At 43.8% G+C, this 18,008-nt stretch overlaps 1 protein-coding gene across 1 annotated transcript in view; it reads right to left on the bottom strand.

The window, feature by feature from the left end:
• The window catches only part of coro7 (coronin 7), a 106,317-nt gene that overhangs the window by 2,521 nt on the left and 85,788 nt on the right, over positions 1 to 18,008 (bottom strand). The window contains exons 10-26 of the mRNA XM_083976775.1: positions 5,132 to 5,186; positions 4,840 to 4,897; positions 4,582 to 4,727; positions 4,388 to 4,486; positions 3,626 to 3,706; positions 3,308 to 3,455; positions 3,007 to 3,182; positions 2,814 to 2,922; positions 2,599 to 2,685; positions 2,131 to 2,273; positions 1,775 to 1,879; positions 1,514 to 1,599; positions 1,249 to 1,390; positions 941 to 1,030; positions 669 to 785; positions 396 to 531; positions 143 to 234 (exon numbers count right to left, since the gene is read on the bottom strand). Of these exons, the coding sequence (XP_083832901.1) occupies positions 143 to 234; positions 396 to 531; positions 669 to 785; positions 941 to 1,030; positions 1,249 to 1,390; positions 1,514 to 1,599; positions 1,775 to 1,879; positions 2,131 to 2,273; positions 2,599 to 2,685; positions 2,814 to 2,922; positions 3,007 to 3,182; positions 3,308 to 3,455; positions 3,626 to 3,706; positions 4,388 to 4,486; positions 4,582 to 4,727; positions 4,840 to 4,897; positions 5,132 to 5,186 (1,870 nt within the window). The remainder of the gene's footprint in view (positions 1 to 142; positions 235 to 395; positions 532 to 668; positions 786 to 940; positions 1,031 to 1,248; positions 1,391 to 1,513; positions 1,600 to 1,774; positions 1,880 to 2,130; positions 2,274 to 2,598; positions 2,686 to 2,813; positions 2,923 to 3,006; positions 3,183 to 3,307; positions 3,456 to 3,625; positions 3,707 to 4,387; positions 4,487 to 4,581; positions 4,728 to 4,839; positions 4,898 to 5,131; positions 5,187 to 18,008) is intronic.

The raw sequence follows: 18,008 nt of genomic DNA, 5'->3' as shown, positions 1-18,008 counted from the left end.
CTTTGCAGAACAGGTGATTGACACATTAGATGGAGGAGGAAAACGTGCACAGAGCCTGGATGGGCTGTTCTGGATAGAAACACACGACATATACTGTACAATAGCAACGCTGCAGCAGCATTTTAGTTTGCCCTCGCCTCACCTCGTCTTTCTTCTGTTCATCTGTCTTCTCCTCCAGGTAAACAGATGAGGGCAGATACTTTCTTACTGGAGCCTCTTTGGGGGCCTCGCTCACTGAGAGAAAATAAAAAACACACACCTCAGACATGTAAAAGGCAAAAACATACCAGGTCATATCTGATCCTGTCCGAGGAGGACCGCCTGGCAGCTATGTTTGATACGCACACATGCTATGGATACATATTCAGACTCTGTGGTGTGTGTCGTGTCGGCACCTGGTGTCATGTCTTTGGGCTTCAGGTTGATCTTCTTGTGTTGACCGTTGGAGCCAGACAGCCAGGCGGAGGCGGTCAGGGCAGGTTCCCACCATACTGCTGTGTCTGTGTACACGTCATCCTGGAAAAACTCTTTCTGAAAACCCCAGAGCGGACACACACAGAGAGGAGGGAGTTACGGTAAAGAATGAGACACAAGCTTGTTTAAAAATAGCGATCCAGAGCTTGGGTGTGCGGTATCCCTGTGTCTTCTAGGTGGTGTAGTTGACTCACCTTGACTCGTGGCACTCTGAAGGCCACCGGCTCTATGCTTGTCTTTGTGAGCATTAATGCCACAGCCACCTCCACATCTCGCACATTGCACTCTGTCTTGGGCAGAAAGGCCAAACCCTGTAGACGGGAAACAGTCACAGGGGTTAGACAAGAACACAAGGAGGGTGTTGTTACCTCTCACACTTTGGATGTGCTTGTATGGAGAGGTATGGAGACTGATAAACAAAAAACAAATACAGTTTATTAAAGTAAGAAGGAGTTCATCTCAGTACCTTATGCGGCTCAGGGGAGTTAAAACTGCTGCATTCAAAAAAGTAGGGCTCCTCAGGAAGTATCTCATAAATGTGCACTCTGGTATCACCCTGGAAAACACAAGTTCAGCTCATTCTTATGGGACAATCTGTGCAAGAAATGTGACAAATGTGTGCAATACTGTCCACAAATGCTGTTTTATGTGTCTGTGTTGAATGTCTGTGTACATGCATGTGTGGTGTATTTGTTTGCTTCTTTTATTCAGGCATGGCACAGTGAATTTCGTTAGTAATTTGTGCTGTGGCTCCAATGTAACTCATTTGCTTACTTTCCCAGTGCAGATGATCACGCTGGTGTCAGGGTCGTAGAAAGGGATGAGTGTGGAGGGGGACACGTCTACTTGGTGGCTGGCGACGGCTCCAGAGGACAGGGAGTCTGCGGAGTACAGGTAGAGTCCTCTCTCGCTGCGACTGCAGGCAAAGGACAGGAAGGAGGAAGCGTCAGCGCTCAGCTTTCTATTTTGACGGATGCTCTATGGAAATGTAGTTTTTATGCAACTAAAGTAAACAAACAGTAATGATCATGTTAAGTACCTGTCAAATCCTGAGACAAACAGGTACTTTCCCTCACACACCCACACGATACGAGCTCCCCTGGGGCCATCGGGACCGGAGCCCTCCTACAGTACACGAATATGTGAAAATGGGAGAGATGAGTTAATAGAAGACAAGGAAGCAATGGTTATAAGAAATAAAGAGACATTGTAATGCAAACTGAGTTGCAGACTCTGAGCTGCACCCATGCTTCACAATACACACCAAAAGACAATTAGTATCTACAGTATTTGCACATACCTGCACAGGTGCTGTGGACTTGCGAGGATCATAGATGCGAACTTTACCGTCCTTACAAACGGTGGCCAGGAGTTTCCCATCTGGGCTCCACGCCATCCCAAACACCTGAGTATGAACCAGGAGAGGGAGCAAGAAGGAAGAAGCAGCAGCAGCTCAGAGGCTTGAAACATGAACAGCTGATGTTGTCATTTCAGTATGTTTGAAGCAAACACATCCTTGTGTCCAAACTCTTGAGAAGATCTATCGAAGGTACTTTCTTTTGCTTCTCATTGTGGCTGGATCAAAATAAAGATTTACTTCAGACTTAGCTTTCACTTATTTCTTCCTGCATTTTTATCTTTGCCTTGTTAACCCACCTGATCCTGATGTCCAGTGAGCACTTTGACCTCCTCTCCTTGTTCCAGGTTCCACAGTCTGACTGTGAGATCGTAGGATGAAGACACCAGGACTCCACTGGCCAGAGGGTGAAACTTGATCGAGTAAATCTTCTCCGTGTGGCCTGTGAGATAATCCATTGTTTATTTATTGCACTGCATCTTTTCATTGAACTCTATATTGGGGAAAATAGTATTTGATCTAATGCTAAATTTTGTACATTTGCTCCCTCACAAAGAAATGGACGGCCTATAGTTTTCATGGTAAGGGTTTATTAGGGTTTATTTTAATCAGAAAGAGACAGAATATCAACAAAACATCCAGAAATAATATCATCATACAAAGGATATAAATTCATTTACATTTGATCAAGTAAACAAAAGGGCAAAAATCAACAGGGTTTCAAATACTTACTTTTCCCAACTGTATACAAATGCAAAACAACCGACCTTGCAGGATGAGCTCAGGCTCAGTCAGGGTCTCCTTCAGCCCCCCCTCTGGGACCTGCCACACTCTGATCTTGGCGTCATCACCGGCTGTCACAGACAGAGAGACACACAAATGTGTTAATTCACACTCACGCACTTACCAGGATGGACAGTGGGAAGAGAGAGGGGCATAAAGCTACACACTCTCCTTCATGTGCAGTATGTTGCATACTCACCCACAGCAAGCCGGCGTGAGTCAAAGGGGTCCCACGAGAAGTCGATCACATTGACAGAGTTCTGGATGGTGGGCAGGGCCGTGTCTGGTAGCCTGCCAGGCTGAGAGCGCTGAGCAGAGGACGAAAATCAGTCAGTCACACACATACAGCACAAAGAAATCTTGTTTATATAAAGTAAAGTTAACTCCTGTACCTCAAAGATGGCGATCTGCCCCCCAGAGATGTTGAGGGGCACTGCCACACGTTGGCGGTTGACAGAGAAGCCGTCACACTCGCCTGGCGTGGTCAGGTTCAGGCCACGCATGTTAGTGATGTGTGTGTCCCGGTGCATCACGGCTCCCTGGATGTGACGGAACTTGGAGGTCGGCCCTGGATGAGGGATCGTTTTCTATTTACAGGTTTGTAACTTAAAGAAATATCAGTATGGAGTAACAGACACAGTAATGAGGACGTGTGTGTGTGTGTGTGTGTGTTAGTGTGCGTACTGTACATACCCAGCATGCTCTGGATGGCCTTGGCGCTCTGGCTGGGGCTGGGGCTGGGGACGAAGCCTGAGGAGGAGGAGGGAGAGCGGGACGGGACGGCGCTGCTGCTGGGCGTACTGAGAGGACTACTGGAGGTGGAGCAGCCACGAGCTGGATCCTGTAGAGAAACATGTCATGTTTTTATCACTGCCACAGATGATGATGATGATGATGATGATGATGATGATGGTGGAAAACTTCTGTAAAATCTAGCCTGAGATTAATAAAATAAACACAAAAGTTGAGACCATGCACTTCAAAAATAATTCCTGCAGATGTATTCCTCACCTCCTTCTTTGCAGGGGTTGGTTTTGCCGGTGCAACCTTTGGTTTGGGTCTTTTGTCCGGGTTGAGGCTGACCTTCTGCACCTGAGGACAAACACAGCTGATTGTTTGAGGTGTCCATCCACACACTGCAAATCCTGGATGGACTTGTGGGTGGTATGTTAATATGATTTCTTTACTTTGTTTAAATTATTTGTTAGGTCAAGGTGAGGTCATTCTGTAATCCTTTCGGGTTTTTCCGACCTCACCTGCACATTTTTCGTATCTTGGTCCTCCCTACCAAGAGAGATATGTAAATGTATTTATTCTATTTTATATGTACAAATAAATAAAAGTAAAAAAAAAAAGGTGGACAATCAGGTCAGCACCTATGTGAACTGTTGCCCTCAGGGAGGCGCTTTAGGACCATCAAAGCAAAAAAACTGAAGAACAGCTTTTATCCTAGAGCTGTCATCACATTGAACTTTGCACAATCATGAAAGCATTGAACTCTCACCAAATACTCAACTGTGCAATATTCTTGTTGTTGTCTGTGCAATATCCCTGTGTGTTTTGTTTTGTTTTACTCTGGCCATTTTTATACTTGCTTTTTAAATAACTATCCCTGTTGTTTTTTGTTTCCTTATTCTTGGTTGCTTTATTTTTAACTTATATTATTTAATTGCACTTTATAAGACACTGAATCGGGAGCTGCTACCTCAATTTCCTTGCAATAACCGACGATAATAAAGAGATTCAGATTCTTCTGATTTTGGGAATCATTACCTGCTTATTCCCTCCCTGCCACCACTCCTCAGCGGACATGGCCGGAGTCGTGCCCACTGTGTCCGGGTAAAGACCGTCATGAAACTCCTGCCCTGAGTTCTGGAGAACAACAAAAAAAAAAACATACACACTTTCAATCAAACGTGCTATGAATGTGTCATCTGTGGCAATGACAGTGCAATTTTCATCCTCACCTTGCGAGGGACCTGATAGCTGATTGGCACAATGCAGCTGTCTGTCAACTGCAGCACGCGCATCACTTCGCAGGACATCACATCCAACCCCAGCTTGGGAACCATGGCAACCCCACGCGTTGAGATATCCGTAATACAGTGACTCACTTCGGGGATGAAACAGAGAGAAGAAATGAGAAAGAGAGAAGAAAAGAGTGAGAAACAAGGAGGCAGGCTGTGATCATCTGCTCAGACAGAAAACAGACGAGCAGCTCTTACCTTGAGAGAGGAACGGCTCAGAGGACGAGACTTCAAAGCAATCGATCGCTGTGTCTCCCTGTGTGCAGAGTAGAGCATCATAGATCAGACACGGAGTTCATCTGCTGTCATACCAACATTATTATCAGCACAGGGGTGGAACATGCGCTGCTGCATTAACAAACGCTGACCTTTAAGGTTCAACTGTCAGCACGTATGAATCCTAGATTTGTTGTGCAACTACACCACTATCACCTGTCAGGCATAAATAGATAATATCTCTGTTTTTCCACAGCATTAGTCTAAATCTCACCATGCCAGCCAGGACCAGCAGGCCGGTGTCTTCATCAAACAGAGGGATCACCATCCTGAAAGCAAAAGGGGGAGAGAGGGAGTCAAACGATGTTCAGAAATGTCACATTTATATACAACATAATATAACATGCATAATCACAAAAATCCATCATGGGGTCATTTGGGTGGAGTTTAAGACAGATGCCACTAGATGGAGTAGTGAGCTCAATTTTAGGGGAAAAGTGGTAACACTCAGGTCAGTGCTGCTCACAACCTGCTGCACTTTTCATCAGATCCTTCTAAACAGGAGGAAACAGTAATGGCAAAGACAGAAAAACTCAGTTGAGCTTGAACGTGCTTTGGAGTGAGATTCAGTCACAAACATTGTGATTTGGTCTCCATCGGCTTACAATGAAAACATAAAACCTACAATGGATATGTTTTTAAATTGTTGTCAAATGGACTTCAACATAGAAAACCAGGCCGAATGTGACTTAACTATTCTATCACTTATGTTTCTGGCCATAAAATGTCAGAAAACAGTGACAGAGGTTTCCTAAAACCCAATGTTATAATGTTTTGTTTTGTCAAACAGTCCAAAACCCACAAATATTTTGCTTATTTGTTAGACATAATCAAGACTAATCAACACCTTTTAATAATCCACCCAGGCACAGGCAGGCCTAAACAGGCCACAGTCACCTGCCTCCTCTCATGATTGAATGTAAGAAGATTGAGCGATGAGGAAACTGAATGAGCTTTAAACTCAATGGGGGAAAGTACGATTCTCTGTTGTAATTAAACCAAGCAGGAAGTTGTGGCTTAGACAGAGGGATACCTACTTATCTGACTTATTCATACTGTTTCATACTCTCCCTCTTATTCCCAAACCCCCCCTCTTCTTCCCTCTCCCCATCAATGAGTAGCAATAGTCAGTGTGCTGTACTATTTTCCATGCAGGGCCGGGACAGAGGGTGATGGCTGATCTAACCACTTCACATCACAGGCCTGAGATAGACCGAGTGAAACGGAAAGGCAGTTCCAGTGATGGTGACCTTGTGTAATGCTACTATTCTAGCATAACAACCGCTCCGCTGCTTCCACATCAACTGGGAATGACAGACCAGTGATGTCATGCACCAAGTATGACAATATAATGACAGACCTAGTTTGGGTATCTGAAGCAGCGCATGGTGACACGCGATGGTTTTTTCCTGTATACATGTGAGTGTGGCCGTGTGTCAGCTATGTGTTTGTACTGTATGAATCCAAAGACAGAGCACCGATTGACAAAGCTGCACAAGTTCAGGATCACTCAGTTACTAACAAGTGGCAGCCAGCCACAAACTCAGGGTTACAATAGCTCACATCCTTTTATTCAGCTTACAAATGTTTTCCAAAGATGGAGATCGTTTTTCATTTGAGTCTTTTGTTACATTTTTGGAGGTAGTTTTACTCTTGGCAGCTTTGCAGTAAAAGCAGAGAGGGGAACAACTGAATGCTGGTCATGACTCCAAAGGCGTAAGATGTTTTGGTAAACTAGACTGCCAAGTGGAAATGAAATATTGTTTAGTATACATGGGCAAAAAGTATCTTTTATTGTTCTGTAAAGTCTTAAGTTAAACTTTATTGATCCCGTAAAGGCAAACTGAAAAACAAGATGCAACAGATGCATGATATAGATAGGTAACTGTAACTCCCTAACAAACACCCCTACTTTTGTGCAACACTCTGCAAATAATGTGCCCAAAATAAAAAGCTTGTTGTTCTTCAGCCCTTCTGATTCCTGTTTAAACCTGGTCTCCTTTGAAATGAAACCTTTCTGGACTTACAAGACATAGAAAACTTTTTTGTCTCACCTGTTTTGTTTGGCATAGAAAGGAAACGGTTGAGTCCAGTACAGACAGAGTAACCTAATCTAAACTGTAGCTACCAAAGTTTTGTTGTTTTTGATTATACAAGCAGCTCAGACAAAAGTTGCTGAGTCAATTAAATTATCAACTGTAATGTGCATTAATTCCCAAACAGACTAGTTTTGATTGAACATCTGTCTGCAGAATAATACGTCTGTAAATGTCATGCTAACATTTTGTTCCACTGCGGTGTTTGTGTTGAAGCAGAGTTAACCCCTTTTTCTTCCTGCTTCCTTGACTCTACTTGATGTGTTGAAAAACTGGACCTGTCCCCAACCTGTGCCTCCTCCTCCCCCCCCGCCCCAGGCCTGTGGGGTCAGCGTGGGGCGGCCGATGCTTTGTTAGGATGGCTGTGTGTTCCCATGTCGGAGTCAGTCCACGGGGAGTCCCTAAACACCTCCATTCCCACAGCCCTCTCACTGCCTGTCTTCCTTTCCCTCTCTCACTCTTTCCTTTCCAATTCAACAACACTACCACCACCTTGCACGCCGCGCTCCCTTTGTGCCTCCAGTCCCAATTATTTCTCCGAGGCCTTATCTCTGCTTTTCTCACAGTAAATGTCCAACAAGTCAAACAGCCACATAATAGGAGTGGAGCTTTATCACTGATAATGGCCTCTGTTTACTATCGCTTTCATGCTCCACCTCACCGCCAGCCCACTTTCCCACACGGGAGAACTTATACGAGCATGCGTGTGCATATTCACGCACATGGATGTACAAGCAAACATACATCCATGTGCTAATAATAAAGCTTCATGATGTATGTGTTCGTGCATTAATAGCAGCGTATAGTTATGCTCACGCAGGATTAAGTGTGGGAGTGAGCTTGTTGTGCAGATCTGGATCACATGGTCTGATTATGAATGAAAAGAAAAACTATTACAGACCTCATTCATGCTCTTGGAGGAGAGCCTGTAAATAGACGTGTGTGTGTGTGTGTGTGTGTGTGTGTGTGTGTGTGTGTGTGTGTGTGTGTGTGTGTGGGTAGTGCCAAATCAAGCCCGACACACTAATCCAGACATAAGCCTTTTAAAAGTTGGGTGTGTGACCAGAACAGGGTTAACCACACACACATGCTAATTAGTCATCAAATACCACAGCAACAAAAAACAATAAAAGTTTAATATTTTCTGAGCAGTGGAATATGAGAAAGAAAGGGAGAAAAATCAATAGCATGAATAACAGCTGAACAATTATTTTTGTAAAGCGTTAACTCCACAAAACAACAGACTAGTGCACCACACTCCCAAACTCTCATGCGTATCTGCACCCACCAACGTCTCGACACCTTTCTAACCCTTTCCAACATGAGCTGTGTGATGCTGCAAAAAATCCCACTGGCTTCAGTCTGTCACTGGCACTTTGCTCCTATCAGAGTTTACACAAAACAGAAAGTGGGAGAGAGCACGCCTCCTGCCTCGTCTGCCATCACCTCACACCGCTCTCTCACACAGACCAAAACAGGCATCATAAAATGACCTTCTGCGTATGACAGCAGCCTTCAGCACCAGCAGATATGATGGCCGTATTACCCCAGTGAGTGTGCATCTAAATGTGTGTGTGTGTGTGTATGAGAGGGCCTGAGTCACTCCAGGTATATTATGATTATGAGAATGTGTTGTCGTTTGATAATGTAGGAGATACTGGAGTAACTGACTAATGGAGGGCCAGGCAAATGGATATGTGGATGACAGACAAACACAGAAATGTGTGTGTGTATTTCGGTGGCTGTGTGTTTGGGCTAATAGTTCAGAAAAAATGTCAGAAACAACCTAATTACCGACATACACGTACACACACACAGACACACTCTGATATAATTCTGATATCTCCCACATTCGGGTTTGAGGAAACGCTGCATATCCTCATGCGTGTGCTTAAGAGTGTGACAAAATATGAAAAACGCACACACAGCAACACATTCTCTCCGCTTGTGTGAGCACATTACAGGCATCTCCACATACACAGCGATAGCATCAGACACACACACAGTAGCGTATTATATACAGTATATAAGTGGAGCTAATGAAAGCAGCCTGCAGAGGTATAAGGTTATGGTTTGACCAGATCAGTATCAGTCAAAGGGAGCTTTCTCTGCTGTGTAAGACCACGGCCTTTAGCTTGGCCCGGCCTTACAGTTAAAAACACACACCCGACGGTACAATAAGCTCCAGTCGACAGGTAGGAGCTGGCCAGAAAGTAGAGAAGAAAGAAAGAGAGAGAGAGGGAGGGTGAAGGAGAGAGAGAAAGAGGAGGCCTTTGGGGAATATAAAAGCAAAACAAAGCAGCTGGTTGTCTACGTCTCAATTTTAGAATTTTTCTTTACACAATGGACACAATAGAAGACTTTAAATTCTAACCAACTATTAAAAGATATTCACAAATGTCTTTTACTTATCTGTAATTATATGTATTTAGTACATTATTATTATTATGTGTAATTATCTATATCTCAATTTGATTGAAGCTTGATTTCTTGAGCTTGAACACTGCATTGGGCTTAATCCTGCCTCTTTTGTTAACTCTATTTATAACTATTAATGACCACTGTCACGTTAGTAAAGAGAAATATATCTCATGTAGTTGCTCCTGATGTATGTCACTTCTTTTCTCCTTGTTAAAGTATTTTTCCTTAGCTGTACAGAGAATATACATGAGTATTATAAATAAATCTGATCTAATTGATCAAGGACAGGTACATTCCCTCTTGATTGGATCATGAATAAATACAGTATCTCAAATGAATCGTGTGCAGATTTCACTAGATTGCAGTTTAGAATCAGAACCATTTTTTGTCTGAACCTCAAGATAAAGGTGCGTTTTGAATTATAAATCACATCCCAAGAGATTTTACAAGGCCTTGTGTTTGACCTGGGGTCATGCTGAGGCTCAGGATGATTTAGTGTGACCTCAGCTTTATTTACTGTTCCTTCTATTTTCATTTCATCCTTTTTTCCTCTTCATCATCAGCCGCCTCCCTCCTCCCCTCTTCTTTATCTATCCCCCAGTTATGTCATTCTAGTCAGTGGGAGTGAGTGAGTGTTGCGGCACTGAGGTTGAAGGGTCTGCTGAACTGTGAACTCGAACAGGCCACTTTATCAGCCCCCGCCCCCTCCCCACAGACCGATGCCTGCAGCTCGTCCAGCTGTCCCGGCCGGCCTCTGGCTGTCCCACTGGCCAGAGGTGACCTGCTGTCGCAAGACTGAAGCTCTGGCTGTAAAATAACATTTCGATTGTCACACAGGGCCACAGCAAAAAAAAACAAAACAGTGCACATGATGTTGTGAGCATCAAGTCACTGACTTCAGAGTTTAAGTGTGAGAGCGCGTGCACAGTCATCCTGATAAACATGAGGTAAAAACTGCTTCCCACACTCATTTGGATGTCAGATTCAATGATAGCTAAGGGATGATTTGGTAAAATTCAATTACTTTAAGTAGGAATATTTTGGGTTAGTGTTCAAATTTTGACATCAGAGGCTATAATCCACAATCCTGGTGAAATTATTTACTAAAAACTGTGGTTGACATATACAGTATATTCATCATAGGCGGTTTCTTGGGATCTAAACTGTCAACAGAGAGACAATCTGGAATGTGGATGAATGTGTGTGCTGCATTTATTCCCCTCATTTATCCATCCTCTCTTGGTTACGTGTGTGTTTTCATATTGAGGAAGAACAAAATGAAGAGTCTGGAGCCATGATAGCGGTTCTGTGATGAAGGCTGTTATACATGCTAATGGTCTTATGTTTTGGATATGTTTATCCTGAGAGGAGCATGAAGGTAAATTCAATGACAGTGTCCATCTGATAAATGTCAAGACAAAGACATAAAAAATATGAAAACCATGATTTAACATTTTATACAATCAACGGCAGATTAATAATGTGGCAGATCCGTTGCAGCAGAAAAATTAATCAGTAAAGATATTTGGTGTGGTGAACAGCTGGCTGTAACTAAACAACTGCATCTCCGATTTTAAAAAGTATGACCATGAAAGCATGTCATTTTCATAATCATCATCTGATGAAGAAGTTCATATGACCAGATTATCGATTTTCTTCTTATGATAACCCTGCCCTCTTCCTGTCTTCATTGTTTGCTGTGACATGACACACCCTTTCTGTTTCAGTGTTATTACTCTTGTGTAAGGGAATTGGACACAGCTAATGGTTTTAAGCACACTTACTCTGCAGGGCCCATGGGCGTTCACATTTCACCAACAATGGGAGGACTGGTGCGGAATAATCCACTGGTGATTAACTGGGATTCATAATGAAACAACACTGGACATGCAAAACCGTCTCCAGGATGGTAAATCCTGGGTTGGTTTCTAGTGTTCAGTAAGTATGCGAGGTATAGAGAGGATAAATCCTTTCCACGGGAGATGTGTGAGTGAGAATTTCAGATGATGATGATGGAAAAGCTCCACCGAACAGCCAGCAAATGGTTTGGCAGCGAAACTCCTTTCAAACTCTGAAGCATCACATCTATAAAAAATGGCAAACGTGTGCCAAAGTGAGTAAATAAACAATATATCAAAGTTGATGAACTTTGTCACCTTTGTAAACTCCCAAGTTCACAAAGCAAATCAAACCTCTGCGTTTGTGCTGTGTGTAGAAATGTTTCCATTAGCAGCATCAGAGCTCCAAAGGCTGCACCACAGAAGCTGAACCGCAGGGTCAGAGCGAGGGCGGCTTCAGACTAAAGCTTCAGTCCGCTGCCATCAGACATAAAGGCAGTAACTCAAATCTCTGTGACTGTCCTCACTGTCCAGATTACTGTCAGTCCGGATCATCACGAGTTATACGTTTGTGTCTGAACAGAATAACATCTTGATTGTTTCTAGCTTAAGACTTTTTCAGTCTTTCATGTATTATCATTGAATTGAGTTAAGAATTAGATTTACGTAAAGAAAAAACTCCACTGCCATTTTTCATGTTTTTTCAGAATGTGTAAAGACTCCCATAAACACCTGGTAAAAAAAAACACTAGAGAAGATATTTATCCTGCCTCCTAAGTTGCAACTGTGTTTTCAACTGGTATATGGCCAAAAAACTTTGTTCAATGTTCTTGCTCATTTTGTTTGACCAGTATAAACTAGCTTCCCCGTATGAAGATGTAAAACATGTAGAAGCCAAATCAATATCAGCAAATATAACTGGTTACCATATGTGAGTGGGTTAGGAAATAGAACTACAACATGGACATGTACAGGACATCTCTTATCCAGATGGTTAGAGGATTTAAAAAATCTTTTCAGAACAGCTGCGAGTCTTATCGCACACTGGGATGACAATAATGAAAAAGGCACAAACTTGAGGACACTGTACGTTATTCTTATAGGGTCTTGATGGCTAAAACACATCTGCCGAGTGAGGGACTGTGGGCAGCTTCTACAGTAAGTCACGATGAGTTCAAGGATCCTCAGCAGGCTCTGGAATCAAGCCGCACGGTCGCCCCGCCGAGCTCTGAAATGTACTAAAGTGCAATAAACTTTCTCCTTTTGAGTGTGTGTGTTTAATAAGTGCGCTGGACCTGTCCGTCTAGCTACCTTCAGTAGCCAGTTCATTAGAAGGGAATTAAAGTTGACGCGCTGCGTTCCTGAGAGGGGAAGAAAAGCCAGGATTGTTGGTGCAGAGGCCAGCTGTGGCCGTGTCTGAGCCCCAGTGACGAGGCTCTTAGATGGGCTGCCAAGCGGCTGCTCGCCCCTCTTTCCTCGCTTCACCGGGCCCCATCCTCTGGCCCCTGACAACCAACCAACCAACACACACACACACACACACACACACACACACACACACACACACATAGGAGTATGGGTAGTGGCACACATGCACATGCATACACGGATGCTCAGAATTTAATTAAACTGACTGAGTCCCATGTCAACAGGTCTGCAGTGACCCTCCTGACACCCACACACTCCCAACTCTGAAAACAACCACATGCATAAAGATGCCAATGGAAAAAGGCACAATAGCTTCAGCAGTAATTTCTCTCCTGTCCTCAAGAAACAGAATAACGCTTCATTACCGTTCCAACTTGTCGTCAGTGCAGCTCCAGCTTCACAGTGACACAGGCAGCCGCAATCAGCGCTACAAAACTAATCCCTCTCTGCGGGGAAAAACAATGAGGCCGCAATAAGATGGCAATATCAAGCATGTGTAGGAAAACAACCAGTTGAAATATAACGCGGACAACTTAGAGACATCTCAAGACAACTTGTGCTGTGCTGTCTGACCACATGATGGACAGTGCGCCTGTTCTGCATAATGATGACATGAAAAATGAAAACCCTAATCTTTATTTTTACAAGAGGAGACAGAGAGAGAAAACCAGGCCTTCGACTTGCTCAGCAGATAATTACACACACACACACACGATCCTGCTCGTCTTAGATGAATAAGAGAAAGTAGAAGCTCATCTCCAAAATGACACACACTCAAACACTCGGCGGACCCATAAATGCGCGGTAAACTGGTCCAGACAGGCTGAGCTATAAAGCAACCAGGACACTGGTCATAAACTGGCAGGGTCCCTCAGACTCCCACTGCCCTGTGGACTGGGACGGCTGAAGGGGCGGATATGTGTGTGGGTGTGGGGGGGATGGGTCGTTGTTGGACGTGGGTGGGCATGCGGGTGTCAGGGTATATAGACAGAGGTGTGAATTACAGGCGTGAAAGTCCTAATGGAAAACATAAATCTTTAAATGCACATGATAAGAGTCAGACAGCTCTGAAGTTACTAACAGAAATAAATGTGTGTGTTCTCATATTCACATTATGTTTATGTCTGTGTATTTGTGTGAAGTGTGGGTCTATATCCCTGAAGTGCTCGTGGTTGCTTGTTGTCATCTGTGGATCTCCGGAAGAGGTGCGTTCCGCGTTAACCCCGGGGTCCAGCATCAAGGGCCTAAACAGATGACCATTAAATGACCTGTCGGCGGGGGCCTGGGAACTGATCGGCAGCCACGACCGTCTCATGAGGACAAGAGGAGAGAGGAAGTGATGGCACGGAGGACAGAGAGAGAAAGGGTGAGGGTCACGGCCGCAACAACCCCCCTCTGACGTCTAGGTCACCTGAGGAAAAGGGCCAGTTCTCGTCACGGTTACACGGGAAACACTGAAGACGCTCAGACAAACACATGTTGAAGAGGAAGTGAGGGAAGAGTGAACTGTTTCACACTCTCACCTGGAAGCTGATGGATTGTCAGTATTAGTACTTCAAAGATGTACTGTGATCAGCTACATAGCTGCCCCAATGAGTACTGAGAGCAAGACATGACAGACATCAAGCTACGGTGAGAAATCACAATAATGATTCTAAATGTAAAATTAAAACGATGTAAAATGGGTAAAACCATAATTAAACAAATGGAAAATATATTATTGATGATATCATATCATCATGTATATTGATTTTTTGAAATTTAAATTTGACTTAATCTGTATCAATATCTGCATCGAGAATATTACATATAAACCCCCTTAAATTCCGTGAATAAAGCATAAAATATAAATTTCATACCTTACATTAGACACAGGCTTCATGTCTTGCACAGTAATTGTTCTGCATACCAGAGGCATAACTTAGGAGTAGTGATCATACTGTGAATTCAGCCTTGACTTGGCTCCAGTGTGTCAGTCACTCCACATTGCATTGATTTGTTATAGAGAATAAATTGGAGATGATGTCAGCCTTAGGTGCACTCCGGTCTATTTTTCCTACTGTGGAAAAGCCACAAGTCCAAACTGTTGCTGCTCTGTCCCGCGCGCACTGAGACACTCAATAAAGCCTGCTTTAAAAACACAATCCACCAGTTACGGGCTCGATGAATGACTTACTGGCCTGTTAAAATCCCGTCCAGCTAAGCAGACCGTGGTCTCTCTCGGACAGAGACTCCACTGCTAGAAAGCAACGACCCAACCGACGCCACAACTGATCTGTAATACCACATGACTTTGACATTTAATGATGAGTAGTTTTGGCAAATGTTGCTCAAATCTTCAGGCTAAGTTCCCTGGAATGATATAGCACATATTTGCCCTACTGTGTATGACTGTGAGTGTGTATGTGTGTGTGTAAGAGACTTTCCTTCATGCACAGCCAAGACAGAATTATTGGAAATGCTAGAACCATAAAACCCAGTAATTTACGGACACAAAACATCACTGTTTAATATTTGTTTTTCCTTCAAGCCTGAGTACGTGTGTGCAATTGTGAGGGAGAGGCTCGAGTTGAGAGCGGGAAGGAGAAAAATAAAGAGAGAAATAGAAACCCTAAAACAACTTCTACAGACCTGCTCCTTTTTCACCCCCCCCCCCCCATTCCTGCTCGACGAGTGCTACAAAAAACATTCTTGAGGCGTTCAACAGAGCGCCTTTCATCGATCGTCATTCACGCATGTTTTGACTCCGCGGTGTCTTCCAGTTCTGCTTTATCAGAGCCAGTTAACAGAGTTTATCAGTCGTTGTCTCTCTGTCTCTGGTACTGAACGACTGAGGACCTGAATCATGACACACGTACAGTATACACACACACACACACACACACACACACACACACACACACACACACACACACACACACACACACACACACACACACACACACACACACACACACACACACACACACACACACACACACACACACACACACACACACACACACACACACACACACACACACACACACACACCTTTCCAGCTGCAACTATGTGTCCATACTTGCTCTTTCTGGTCCATTTAAAATGACACTTTATCATCACCCCGATCCCCCTCCTCCGATCTTCTCTCCCATCTCAAAAAGCAGGAATTCCACTCCTGTGGGATGAAAATCTTAAATCTCCAGAAAGTCAACATTTGGAAACACAAAAAAGGATTGTTTTCAGAGAGATAACTTGGATCTTTTTTGGGAAAAAAAAAAAAAGTTTGGTATGACCTTTATGACTGATAAACTTCAATTCATGTAAAGACATGAATATCAGCTGCAACTTTGGCATCACATGACATTTCGCTGTACACTGTTCTTGTCCCACACAGCGTGCTGTAGATTTAACAATTTAAAAAATGCTCCAGCACTTTACTCCCCCTTTGTCCTGGGTGGACCGACTGTGCACGAAAGCTTGAGTTTTACTATTAGTACGTACAGCACACCCACACTAAATCATCTGCTTTAATGACTGAAGCAGGGATTTGTACAGAAAAACCAATAAAAACCACAGAGAACAGAGCAGATTTACTATAAGAGTGAGGGTTAAAGGGAAACTGCGCGAGACAGGGAGAGGTAAGAGATAAGATCACTATCATGTTTGAGTAGTAAATCACAACAGTTATGCGTGTCCTCAGGAGTGTGTGTGTGTGTGTGTTTATGTGTCCTTATAGGAATGCTTTGAGCTCTATCGTGCTACATCTGAGAGAGTTACTGGACAGAAAAGAGAGCAAGAGAAAGTTAGAGACTGTTGATGAGCTGCAACTGGTACGACCAGATTGACTCACACACACTCACACACACGGTCGGTATCTTGGTCAAGGGAGAAACCACGTTTTGTGACCACCCATAAAGAGCGACCATAGCAAATGCAAAGTTTAGTATTCCAGTCATTCAATGCCAACAACATCCCTACAACATCTCAAGTGTATAAACTTTTACATCGTAAACAGAGGCAGTTATGGTCAAAAGGAAAGTAGACAACTATGCATCTGACAAAAGGGAGACGTGGGGAGGGTGTCACACAGAAACACACACTTCTAGTGTTGTCTGTGTACAGCCATCATCTCCAGACAACGAGCCACTCCCGATCGGACGTTTACAAGCCCACATCCAGTCTCACCGCCGCATGACGAGTCAGTTTTAAGCAATTTGTTGACACAGCAGATGTGTATTCTTTCTTGAGGATAGAGCTAAGTGGAGATCACGTTGCACTGACTTACGCTCAGATGAGCCTCAGCCCTGCAAATTCAAAAGAGGCCGGATAGTCATGAGATTAAAAAAAAAAAAAGTAGCAAGGACATTTCCAAAAGTGATAGCAGTGAAAACACTCAACTGCTCTCTTTTCTTTTAATCAACTTCTATTTGACCTCTCCTTAATGTCAAGTCCTCCACATCCATCTCTTCATGTTACCGTTATCAGCGGTGTGTGCCACAGCTGAGGAGAGGCTTGTTATCTGAGTGCAAGTATGTTTGTTTTCATTCAACCTCCTTTATTTAACCAGGCAGGTCATTTCAGAGCCAAGTCGCTCAATCGCTGCCCGGCAGAACCCAAAAGTGCTTCGGACAGACGCATGGTATCATCGTAAAAGAAACACACAACAGAGAGAGAGAGAGAGAGACAGAGCGGCAGAAGAAATAAATTTAAAATGCACACGGGCAGGAAAGGCGCCGCAATAGTTTGGAAACAATGCATCAAGGCAAGACCACACAGTGTGCATGTCAGGCAACGACTCGTGGGGTAAAAAACAAATGTGTGCACAATATTGAAATGGCTTTTTTGTACTGTGAAGGACAGGAAATGAGACAGTAAGACTGGAAAAGACACTGTGAAGGAGTATACCTGCAATACTGTGTGTGCACGTCACTTCAGTGCAAATTTGCAATACGTTTTCAATAGATGCATGTGGTGCCTTCACACAGGCCGGTATACTATACACCCTCACCAAATCATGCGACTGGTCGGCTGATAAGGCCTTAGGGTGACCGAACACCGGGCTGACCTCGTGTGACCTGTTGCGCTCCGATGCCCTCATCCCTCTGATAGAGTTTCTGTCATAGCCCTCACACAGCAGTGCAGTCATAGCGAACATACTGTAGCTGAGCTGCAGTTACTTTGCTTCCTGCACTAAAACCACAGGCACGCTGCTGTTACCCAATACCTGACATACCAGACTGCAGGGTGAGAATGAGACTGAGAGGTAGGAAGCAGGGAGCAACAGGAGGGAAGGAAAGGAATGAACGGAGGAAATGAAGGATGGAGG

This window comes from Trachurus trachurus (genome assembly GCF_905171665.1).
Source record: "Trachurus trachurus genome assembly, chromosome: 8".
Classification (NCBI taxonomy): Eukaryota; Metazoa; Chordata; class Actinopteri; order Carangiformes; family Carangidae; genus Trachurus; species Trachurus trachurus.
The sequence above is the reverse complement of the archived record's forward strand: the minus strand, read 5'-3'. Positions and strand labels throughout refer to the sequence as shown.